This window comes from Eulemur rufifrons, chromosome 20 (genome assembly GCF_041146395.1).
Source record: "Eulemur rufifrons isolate Redbay chromosome 20, OSU_ERuf_1, whole genome shotgun sequence".
NCBI classification, from domain to species: domain Eukaryota; kingdom Metazoa; phylum Chordata; class Mammalia; order Primates; family Lemuridae; genus Eulemur; species Eulemur rufifrons.
This window is the reverse complement of record NC_091002.1, coordinates 33,343,063-33,355,985: the sequence shown is the minus strand read 5'-3', so window position 1 is coordinate 33,355,985 and position 12,923 is coordinate 33,343,063. Positions and strand designations below refer to the sequence as shown.

At 37.3% G+C, this 12,923-nt stretch overlaps 1 protein-coding gene across 1 annotated transcript in view; it reads right to left on the bottom strand.

The window, feature by feature from the left end:
- SLX4IP (SLX4 interacting protein) overlaps positions 1–12,923 on the bottom strand; it is a 183,677-nt gene that overhangs the window by 162,768 nt on the left and 7,986 nt on the right. Inside the window, 1 exon segment of the mRNA XM_069495770.1 lies at positions 365–420. Within this exon segment, the coding sequence (XP_069351871.1) occupies positions 365–391 (27 nt within the window). The 5' untranslated portion in view covers positions 392–420.

The window sequence follows — 12,923 nt, the reverse complement described above, 5'->3', positions numbered from 1 at the left end:
TCAGCAGGTACAGCATTACTGCCTGCTTCTTTTACTTTTATTTGCTTTGACATAATCAGAAATCATGCCACGGACATGCAATGTGAATAATAATTTTACACATTAAGGACCATGTCATGATCAAAAAGCACCTTACAAAAGACTTGAAGCAAAGAACTCTCATAACCATATGAACTATTAATCGTCTCCCCCATTTCATTCTTAACATATAAACAAACTGTCAATGTGCCTACTTAAAATTTTCAGTTCCCAATATAAAGAGTAGAAAATTCAGAACTTCAATTTTCAATTAACATAGGATTCATTTATATTACTAATAGGAAGTGAGTAACCATTTTTTAAAAGGCTATTAAACATTACTTACTTTAACAGCAAATTTCTTAGATGCCATGGCTTACCGATTGCACAATAACTTCAGACCTTTAAGAGAGAGATAAAAAAATAAAGTTATAATTAGGTATATCAAAATCTCCTTTTCTTTGGATAGTATATAAAAGAACAGTTCGCTGAATAATAAAATATCAATAGGAATTTGTGAGATGAATGTTCACTTATAATTGTTCTTAACCAATATACTAAATTAAATTGTTAACTTAAAAACTGCCCACAAAAAGAAAAGCACAGGCCCAGATGGTCTCCCTGGTGTAGTCTACCAAATGTTTTACGAATAATTAATGTGAACCCCTCATAAACTCTCTTAAAAAATAGGCACATGAGAAAAACTTCTCAAATCATTTTAAGAGACCAGTATTATCTTGATACCAGTAACAGAGACATCACAAGAAAACTACACACCACTATCCCTTATGAAGAAGGACACAAAAATCCTCAACAAAACAAATACTAGCAAACCCAATACAGCAACATATCAAAAGGATTATATTCTATACTATGACCAAGTTGGATTTACCCCAGGAATGCAACGGTGGTTAACATCTGAAAATTAATCAAAATAATATACTGTATTAATAGAATAAAAGAAAAAATGCATATAATCATCTCAAATACAAAAGAATCAATAAAATCCAAAATGCTTTTCTGATTTAAAAAATCCAACACAATAGCAATAGAAGGGAATCCCTCAACCTGATAAAAGGTGTCTATGAAAAACCCACAAGTAAAATCATACTTAATGGTGAAAGACTGAATGTTTTTTCCCTTAAGATAAGGAAAACACAAGGATGTCTGCTCTTGCCACTTCTATTCAACATTGTATTAGAGGTTCTGACCAGAGGAATTAGGCAAGAAAAAGAAATAAAAAGCATCCTGATTAGGAGGGAAGAGATAACACTATGTCTATTCATAAAAACACATAGTCTGATATATAGAAAACCCTAACAAAATCACCAAAAAACTACTAAAATTAATAAACAAGTTCAGTAAGGTTGTAGGATATAGGATCAATATTTTAAAATCTACTATATTTCTATACAACAGCAATGAATAATCTTAAAATGAAATTAGGAAAACAATTCCATTTACAATACCATGAAAAAGAATACTTAGGAATAAATACAATAAATAAAGTACAAAATTTGTACACCAAAAGCCATAAAATATAACTCGATGAAATTAAAACCTTAAGTAGGCTGGGCGCGGTGGCTCATGCCTGTAATCCTAGCACTCTGGGAGGCCGAGGCGGGAGGATCGCTTGAGGTCAGGAGTTCGAGATCAGCCTGAGCAAGAGCGAGACCCGTCTCTACTAAAAATAGAAAGAAATGATTTGGACAGCTAAAAATCTATATAGAAAAAAATTAGCCAGGCATGGTGACGCATGCCTGTAGTCCCAGCTACTCGGGAGGCTGAGGCAGGAGGATCGCTTGAGCCCAGGAGTTTGAGGTTGCTGTGAGCTGGCCTGATGCCACGGCACTCGCCCAGGCAACAGAGTGAGACTCTGTCTCAAAAAAAAAAAAAAAAAAAAAATCCTTAAGTAAATGGAAAGTGATTAGCCAGTTTTAAAAGGCTATTAAACATTAGAGTTCATGGATTAGAGTACTTAGTACTGTTAAGATAGCAATAGTCCCCAAATTGATCTCCAGATTCAACACCATCCCTATCAGAATCCCAGCTGACTCTGTATAGAAAGTGACAACGTATCCTAAAATACATATGAAAGGGCAAGGGATCTGGAGTAGTCAAAACAATCACAAAATAAGAACAAAGTTGGAAGACTCAGACTCCTCCATTTAAAAAACTTACTGCAAAGCTACAGCAATCAAAACAGTGTGGTACAGGCTTAGTACCCTTTATCCAAAATGCTTAGGACCAGAAGTGTTTCAGATTGCAGGTTTTTTTGGGTTTTGGAATATTTGCATATACATAATGAGATATCTTAGGAATGGGACCCAAGTCTAAATACAAAATTCATTCATGTTTTATATTCATTTGTACATATACCCGAAGGTAATTTTATATAGTATTTTTATATTTTTGTGCATGAAACAAAGTTTTGAATGTGGCCCATTACACAAGGTCAGGCGTGGAATTTTCCACCTGTGGCATCATGTTGGCACGTAAAAAGTTTTGGAGTTCAGAGCATTTTGAATTTAGGATTTCTGGACTAGAGGTGCTCAACCTGCACTAGCATAAAAACAGACATACAGACCAATGGAACAAAATCAAGAGTCCAGAAATAGATCCTTACATTTATGGTCAATCGATTTTCAACAAGAGTGCCAAGATAATTTGATGGGGAAATAGTTCTTCCAACAAATAGTGCTGGAACAATTGGATATCTACATGCAAAATAATCAAGTTGGGCCACTACATCACACTACATATAAAAATTAACTCAAAGTAGATCAAAGATCTACATATAAGAGTTAAAATTATAAAATTCTTAGAAGAAAACATCAGCATAAATTTTTGTGACCTTGCATTTGGCAATCATTTTTTAGATATATCAAAGCATAAGTAACAAAAGAAAAAATCTGGTAAATTAGATTTCATCAAAATTAAAAACTTGTATACTTCCAACCAAGAAAGGAAAAAGACGAGCCACAGAATAGGAGACAATATCTGCAAATTATACATCTGATAAGGGACTGTTTTTGTCCATTGGTGTTGCTATAAAGGAATACCTGAGGCTGCATAATTTATAAAGAAAAGAGGTTTACCTGACTCAGAGTTGTACAGACTGTATGAGAAGCTTCTGCTCAGCTTCTGGTGAGGGGCCCTCAGGCTGCTTCCACTCATGGTGGAAGGCAAACGGGAGCCATCATGCAAAGATCACATGGTGAGAACAGAAGACAGAGGGGAGAGAGGTGTCAGGCTGTTTTTAACAACCAGCTCTCAGAGGAACTCTGTAAGGAACTAATAGAATGAAAACTGAATCATTACCTGCAAGGATGGCACCAAGCCATTCATGAGGGATCCACCCATATGACCCAAACACCTCCCATTAGGCCCCATCTTCAACATGGAGGATCAAATTTCAACATGAGGTTTGGAGGGTCAAACGTCCAAACTATAGCACAGACTCATGTCCAGAATATATTAAAGAACTCTTACAACTCAATAAAAGGGCAAATAACCCAATTTAAAAATGGGTGAATAGACAGCAGAGTCGCACAGCAGAAGGTGCTGGGTTCATACAAATGGGTGAAGAACTTGAATAGAAATTCTTTCAAAGAAGATATACAAATGGCCAATAAGCACATGAAAAGATGCTTAACATCATTAGCTATCAAAGAAATGCAAATCAAAACCACAATGGGATATTACTTTACACCCATTAGGATGGCTAAAATCAAGATGACAAACAGTAACAGGTGGTTGGCAAGGATGTGAATAAGCTGGTACTCTCATACATTGCTGGTAGGAATGTAAAATGTTGCAGCCACTTTGGACAATAGTTTGGCAATTCTTCAAAATTTAAACAGAGTTGCCATATGAGCCAGGATTTCCATTCCTAGGTATATACCCAAGGAAAATAAAATAAAAACATCATGTCCATACAAAAAATTATACAGGAACGTTCACAGAAGTATTATTAACAATAACCAAAAAGTAGAAACAACCCTAATGTCTATCGACTCATGAAGGGATAAATAAAACATGGTACATCCATACAACAGGATATTGTTTCACAATAAAAAGGTAAATTTTACTGTGCTCAGCCAGGCAACTGCCCTTTTCCACCCCAGCAGAAGCCTGGAGTATTGTCTGGAGAGGGTCAGACAGAAGTTCTCTGGTCTGGAAAGCACCAGACACAGCATAAAGCGGGGGCTACTCTCCTGCAAAAAGAGATTAGAAAACATTTACAAACTGAGACCTTCCCCAGCTGGCATGCCCCTCTACTCTGCCTAACTCTCCAGACAGGAGATTGAAACTTCCCTATTCAAGGAATTGGACTAACCTAAAAGGCAGGATCTTAAAAACACTGACGTCAGGGGTTCCCCAAGGAAATAGCCTAGACAGATGGCTCTAAAGTGAAGTCTACAACCACAAGCCCCACACCCATGTGCAGAGATCCTAGTCATCTTTTTAATGTCCCATTCTCAAATACAAGTAAACAACCAGGAACCACCTACCATCTAAGGCAAGATTCTATCATGAAATGAAACCAAAAAGACAGAAAAACTACTTAGCTGAAAGAGAGTATGAAGGAAGAAGGAAATTTTTTTTTCTAATAAAAACTATCACTAAGGAGATCGGAAATATTGCATCCATAAAGCAAAAAATAACCCAAGAGGGGGAACTTTCAGAAAACAACAAATTAAAACCATGATAGCCAAAATAAAAAAATTAATAGGTAAGTTGGAAGTTGAGTAAATCTTTCAGAAACTTCAGCAAAAATAAAATAGATAAAAAATATGAAAGAATAAATTAAAATTAAAGGACTAGTATAGCAAGCCTAACAGGAAAATTAGGATAGAAACAGACCCATAATAGGGTGTCTATCATAGTAAAATTTTAGGCATTGGGGACAAAAAGAAACTTTAAAAAGTTTTTTTTTGGAGAGGGCTAGGGGTAGGAGGTAAAGAATAGAAAGGATAGGAGCCAGAATTGGCTCCAATTGCCTCAAGCAATTCTGGAAGCTAAAAGGCAATGGAGAAATATCTTCAAAATTCTAACGAAAATTGTTTCCAACCTCCAACTACATTTAAACTTCAGGGGAGAAAAAACATTTTTAGACATGCAAGTTCTTAAAAAATGTACGCCCCCTGCATCCTTTCTCAGGAAGCTACTAAAGACGTGCTTCACTAAAATGAGGAAATTAACCAAGAAAGAGGAAGATGCAGGAAACAGGAAGGGCGCGACAGGAGAAAGGCAGAGGAAAGCTGAGGATCTGGGGAAAGGAGACCCTGTGTGAGCGCCAGGGGCAAAGGCGGGACCGCTGGTCCACACTGGAACTGGAACTGGAGTTGCCAGGCTCCAGGAAAGGCACGTCCAAAAGGGTTTGCACACATGCAGATGAATTTCAGACAACTGGTGGAATATGAGATTGAATTAGGACAGGTACACGGAAAGCCAAACAGCTGAATAGTAACAGGGCAATTATTGATTCCACACTAAACAGAAATTGTACAGAACATAAGAAGTAAAGAGTATTTAATACACTGCTCAGTTATGATTAGCATTTATAGTCATAATAGCAAACACTGAATCTTGACCTAAACAATATTATGTTTACAATGATATTAGGAGGATGGGGAATGTGTGTGTGTGTGTGTGTGTGTGTGTGTGTACATGGTAGGGGCACAAGGATTAAAGGGAGCCAAAGCTCTGTTTAATGGTAAGGAAATGTCTTAGAAGCAAAGTTAAAACCTGTAAAAATAGCCATAACAGTTACAATAAAGCAGAAATACGGCAAGTAATTTAGTAATAGGGACAGAATTCTTAAGAGCTAAACTTTGCCCCAAACTGAAGAACAAAGTGAAGAGGGCTCATGAGCAAGGAGGAAGGAAGGGGTGATGAGGATATCATTATTCACAAGCTTTGTTCGTGAAACTACCTGCCCATCGAAATCATGTATAGACACTCTTAGAGCAGTACTGTCCAATAAAAATGCAATGCAAGCCACAAACGTAATTTTAAATTTTCTAGTAGCTGCTTTTAAGAAAAAAGTAAATAGAAACAGGTGAAATTAATTTCAATGATATATTTAATTTAACCCAGTATATCCAACACGTTAGCATTTCGACATGTGATCGATATGAAAATGTTCAGGCCGGGCGCGGTGGCTCACGCCTGTAATCCTAGCACTCTGGGAGGCCGAGGCGGGTGGATTGTTTGAGCTCAGGAGTTCGAGACCAGCCTGAGCAAGAGCGAGACCTCATCTCTACTAAAAATAGAAAGAAATTATATGGACAGCTAAAAATCTATATAGAAAAATTAGCCGGGCATGGTGGTGCATGCCTGTAGTCCCAGCTACTTAGGAGGCTGAGGCAGGAGGATCCCTTGAACCCAGGAGTTTGAGGTTGCTGTGAGCTAGGCTGATGCCACAGCACTCCAACCAGGGCAAAAGAGTGAGACTCTGTCTCAAAAAAAAAAATGTTCACATTCTTGTTTTAATTAAGCCTTTGAAATTAGGTCTTTTATATTTCCAGCACATCTCAATTTGGACTGGCCACATGTTAACTGCTCAACAGATACCTGAGGTTAGTGGCTACCACAACGGACAGCACAGTTTGAGAGTACTTTTTTTTTTTTTTAAATAAGAAGAGTACTTATTTCTGTGTCTTGAATTCCTTATTTATAAAATAGAGATAAATAATATCTAACTCAAAAGTATTGAAAGGACTAAATAAAATGACAAATAAAAACAACCACTATAATGATTTATAAACACTACGCCTTCGATGAGTGTTAGTAATTACTATTACTTAGTTAAGGATGATTTTCTAAAAATCTGGTACCCTTTGATTCTAATTTTTTTAAATGGACAAAACTATCTTCATCTAAACTCTAAATCACTTTAAGTATTCATTTCTATTCTCTGAATAACAAAATACATATGACTTAGAAAAAATTTTAATGATGTTCATCTTAGCAAGACCATTTAGACATAGGTATAAATGGAAAAAAAATAAGTTCCTGGAAAATCAGGCATATGTGTTTGAAAATAACATATATAAAGGCTGTCCTGAAAACTTTAGATAGACCTTTAAAATTATATTATTTGAGCCTGATAAACATAAAATCAGTCCACTTAAATATATTAAATCAGGCTTGAATACTTTACTAAGAACTTAGGGAGTCCCTCATTGGGGGTACTTAAAGGGTACTCAAGTGGATCAGCACTCGGACAGGGAAATCGGGGATGAAGTTTTGCCAGCAAGTACCCAATGGAAGGTGAAGTACATGTGATCTAATTATTTTTTAATTATACACAGGTTTTCCCATATGTCCTTCTTTTCCTCAAGGACAGGCAGACCACACACAAGGCCAAGGCAAGGCTTTTAGACCTTATCTGCTGTTAGAGATTGTGAGCCACATTATAGTGAAGGTTACATTTTTAACTCACAATAAGGTGGGTTTTGGTTTTGATTTTCATCAGCAATGCAAGAGCAGCTACCTTTACTTTTTAAAGTCTGGATTCTTCAAAAAGTATCATCAAAGTCTAATCTCAAAAATACAATCTATGGGAATCTAGAACTGAAAAGCATTTTTTTATACTAAATAATGTGGTCCGCTACTGTAAAATAGGCCACATGGGAAAAAGGAAATACATACTTTGAATATTTTAGCCCATTTTTAATATCATAAGACATTCCGCCTCAATGGACATAATTTTTTCACTTGTTTCCACAATGTTTGGAGATGCAAAAAAAAATCACAATTTTAGAGATATTTATTCCCAGCCTTGCCGTGTACTCCCCTAATGAGAACTTACGGGACCAGGCCATGGTCTCACAGCTGATGGCCTAGCCAAGGGCTAGATAGGGCCCACTGAGGCAAACTAGTACCATCTGTCACCTGCAGATCTGCCAAGGTCAGTGGCTAACTGGGCAAAGTAGGTGTGACCTTCCTTCCTCAGCCTCCCGCCAAGGCACAAGTTCCTGACACAGAGTATGACTTCAAATAAAGCTACATAAGTAGCAGTTCTAGCCTACTAATCAAAGAAAGAGAGAGAGAGAGAAGAAATAAACTCTATAATTAAAGAAAATATAGTTTGAATTAATTTATCATTATGTTATATAATATGGCATCCTTTTATATTTTGTACAAAATATTTTGTATATTTTTCATATACAGAATATAAATAAATTCTGTAGAGATAAAGCCCATAAACATCTGGAGAGCCAGTCGCATAGACCTTGAGCTTGCATATTTGCTAAAGTCATTTCAGATAAAGAAAGCATCTTTCCTTTGGTTCATTACAGCATTAGGCACAGGTGCTGGGAATGCACTAAATGGTGAACTGAAATCTGAAATGAACTACACCAATTTGCTAAACCCCAAATATGATAAAATCACACTTACCTATGGTGGAAGGAGTACACTCTCACTGGTGACCAATGCCTAACACTAGAGGGTGCTCAAAAAAAGTCTGCTAGATGAAGAAATGTTCCACATAATTGGAGCTGAATCATTTATGCACACAACCTTTTCATTTTTGCTGCTTTTAGGGAAAATTTCCAAATATATACTGAATCTTTACCAATGTTCATAAAAATACCATATATTGAATGTTTCTTTGATAGTCCAGATCAAACTTCTCATCTATCATCACACTAGGCAATATATATGTCATCAGCCCTCTGAGCTGCAGGCTCCTACACAGAGCTGCTCACCAGTCGGCCCGAGGGGTCTTCTGTCTGCTCCTGCAGGCTTTCTGCGGTTTGTCAGAGTGCCGGCCCCTGCAGCTCCCTTTCTTATCTCCATTCTTAACCTTAATCAGGTAGGCACAGAAAACTGAGGGATTAAGGCTAACGTGATGTTTTCCGAGCCTCTCTTACATGGGATTTAAACAGACTTCATTCGGTGCGAAGGCTTTGAGCCATATGTTTTAGATAATAAACTATTAACTCTACTTCAGGATTAGGGTTTCTGCAATGGTGAAATTGCTGTCATGGTACAGTAGAAAGTGTCCCCTGGATTTGAGCCTCGGCATTTAATTCTTCCTGCCTCTCCAGAACAGTGAGGTTGGACAGGCTGACCTCTACAGTACATCCCATTTCTAAACGTCTACAATCTAAAATCCAACAGTAGTTCAAGAACAAATAATGCCAGTACACAGATTCTTCCAGAGAAGAGAATAAGAGGGAAATCACCCCACGCTCATTTTAGCAAAACCAGATATGAGGAACATCATAGTCAATTCTACACATGAACACAGAGGCAAGAATCTAAACAAATAGAAGCAATCTGAACCTAGCAAGCTACTTTATTAAAAAAAAAAAAAAAAAGTTCGAGCCCACCCAGGGACGCCAAAAAAAAAAAAAAAAAACCAAACAAACAAACATCAGAACCAAATGAGGTCTCTGAGGAGTGCAAAGTGGGCTTAACAATAGAAAAAAAGTACATGATCATTTTCATAGAGGCAGAAGAAAAGTAAAGAAAAACATTAAAAATCTAAAAATAGAAAGGAATTTCTTAATCTAAAAAAAAAACATGGCAAACTTGTTTAATGATGAACCATTAGAAGTAATTTCTTTGAAATGGGTAGGAAATGTAGAATTTAAAATATAATTTAAACCAGCACCCACAAATAAAAAGTATCTAGAATTAACAGTATCATGATTGTGCAAAAACTCCTCAAATTGATTTCCTAACTTAATGCAGTTCCATAAGCTTGAACAGGAAACCTGAGGAAGGACAAAAAGGACCAAGACACTTCTAGAGGAGGAAAAAAACAAAAGTAAAAACAAAGGAGGGAGTTTGTCTTACAAACTACTTGTAGTTCGACATAGCAAAACTACTACAATGCTACAGTAAATAAACTAATCTACTGGCAAAGGGCTGGACAAACAGAAGGAACAGACTACACAGCCCAGAAGCAAACCTGTGCATTTACAGAAATGATGTATGACAGGAGCAGCTGTGTGCATATTAGTGGACAATGAAGAGACTACTCATTTAATAAATTGTGGTTGAACAACTGATTATATCCATTTGGAAAAAAATAAAATTGCACCACTACCTCACAAAGCACACAAAAATCACTTACAGATGGGTTAAAAACTCAAATGTGGAACACTATAAACCTTTCAATGAATATTTTTATGATTTCAGAATAAGGAAGGAGTTTTTTAACTAGACACACAAACTACAAACCATAAAGAAAAAGCATGGTAGATCTGGCCATATTAAAATTAAAATTTCTCTACAAACTGGAGAAAACATTTGCAATCCACATCCAACAAAAGATTTATATCTAGACTATATAAAGAACTCTTAAAACTCAATTGTAAGGGATCACATCAAGCTAAGGAGCCTCTGAACAGCAAAGGAAACAATCAACAAAGTGAACAGACAACCCACAGAGCGGGAGAAAATATTTGTAAACTACCTATCTGACAAGGGATTAATAATTAGAATATATAAAGGAGCTCCAACAACTCAATAGGAAAAAATCAAATAGTCCGATTTAAAAAATGGGCAAAGGTTCTGATAGACATTTCTCAAAATAAGACATAAAAATGGCTAACGGGTATATGAAAGAATGTTCAACATCATTCATCATCAGAGAAATGCAAATCAAAACCATAATGAAATGTCATCTCACCCCAGTTAAAATAGCTTTTATCAAAAAGACAGGCAATAACGAATGCTAGCGAGGATGTGTAGAAAGGGGAACACTTGTATACTGTTGGTGGAAATGTAAATTAGTGCAACCACTATGAAGAATGGTACGGAAGTTCCTCAAAAAACTAAAAACAGAACTACCATATGACCCAGCAATCCCACTGCTAGTAGTATACCCAAAGGAAGGGAATTCAGTATAGTGAAAAGATATCTGCACTCCCATGTTTACTGCAGCACTATTCACAATAGCCAAGATTTGGACTCAACCTAAGTGTCTGTCAATGGGTGAATGGATAAAGAAATTGTGGTACATACACAAAATGGAATATTATATAGCCACAAAAAAGAATGAAATCCTGCCATTTGCAACAGTGTGGATGGAACTGGAGAACATTATGTTAAGTGAAATAAGCACAGAAAGACAGATCTCACGTGTTCTCACTTATATGGAGGGAAATGACAACTTAGGGTCACATAAAAACCTGTACACAAATGTTCATAGCAACTTTATTCTTAATAGCCCAAAGCTGGAAACAACCCAGCTATCCTTCAATGAGTGAATCATTAAAAACTGTGGTACATTTATACCATGGGATATTACTCAGTAATATGAAAGAATAAACTACTGATATATGCAACAATTTGGACAGATCTTAAGACACAGGTTGAGTGGGGAAAAAAAGGCAATTTCAAAAATTTACAAAATGTATGATTCCATTTATATAACATTCTTGAAATAAAATTATAGATGTGAAGAACAGATTAGAGGTTGGGGGGTATAGACAGGGGAGGGCATGTGGCTATAGAGAGGTGGCAGGAGGGAGACTGCAGTGATGGGACAGTTCTATAGCTTGATTGTGTAGTTGCATGAATAGTCACATATGATAAAATTTTAGAAAACTAAATAAATGCCTGTAAACTTTAGGGTTAAAGCTAATAAACTCTGGATTAAGTCAATGTCAATGTTCTGGGTTTCATATTTGTACTATAGTTATGCAAGATGTTACCATTGGGAGAAACTGAGTGAAGGGTACCTCCCTGTACATTTTTTACAACTTCCTGTGAATCTATAATTATTTCAAAATAAAAAGTTAAGAGAAATTAAAACTTATGTTCATAAAAATACACCATAAGGAAATGCGGGGAGTAGCATCATAAACTGGGAGAAGATATCTGCAAGACACATAACTAACAAAGGAAAGGATGTGTACCCAAAATAAAACAACCCAATAGAAAAATGGGCAAAGATGGTGCCCAGACTAAGGTGCCTCTGTCACCCAGCCAAGTCTCTAGGAAGACTTTGGGGGGGGAGGTATTTATTGGAGGAGGGAGAGTCTCCTGATCCCTTCTGTTACTTATGCCTTGACAACCACTGTGCAACATCCAATCAGGAATCTCCGCTCTCTGGAGAGCTGAGGGGCATGTCCCTCACTATTGTTTTATAAAACCTGAGACGTGTGATATCTACAGACAGAAGAACCATTTACCAGAGAATCTGTAGAGAGCACATGCTGGCTTCCCTTACTGCAGGCACATAGCCTATCATCCGGGACAGAACAGATGACAGTCATGGATGGTCCCATCTGCCACCATGGATGGTTTCCATCTTTCTGCAAGAAGGAAAAATCACTGCATGGTGCTATGGTCTGAATGTTGGTATCTCCCCCAAATTTATGTGTTGGAACTTAATACCCAATGAGATAGTATTAAGAGGTAGGGCCTTTGGGAAGTGATAAATAATGAGGGCTCCACCCTCATGAATGGGATCAGTGCCCTTAAAAACAGGCTCAAGTGAGCTCCCCTGGCCCCTTCCCCTATGTGAGGACACAGGAAGAAGGCACCATCTTTGAAGCAGAGAGCAAGCCCTCACCAGACACTGAATCTGCTGGCGCCTTGATCTTGGACTTCCTATTCTCCATAACTGTGAGCAGTAAGTTCCTACTGCTTATAAATTACCCAGTCTGAAGTATTTTGTTATAGCAGCACAAGAAGACTAAGACACATGGTGATGCCAGGAGGTCCAGACCCCAAAGGGGATTATCCTGAGGGGCTCCCACAACCAGAGCCTCTTAAAAGTACCTCCTGTCTCCATCCTTGCACTTCTCCATACCCAAAACCATTACTAGAAGGGTATCTGAGCAGGACTCCCCTACTCAAAACTCTTCCCTGGGATTTCCCACAGCATAGGCCTTTCCTCAGGGTCCTGCCCACACCTCCATCTCACGGTGCAG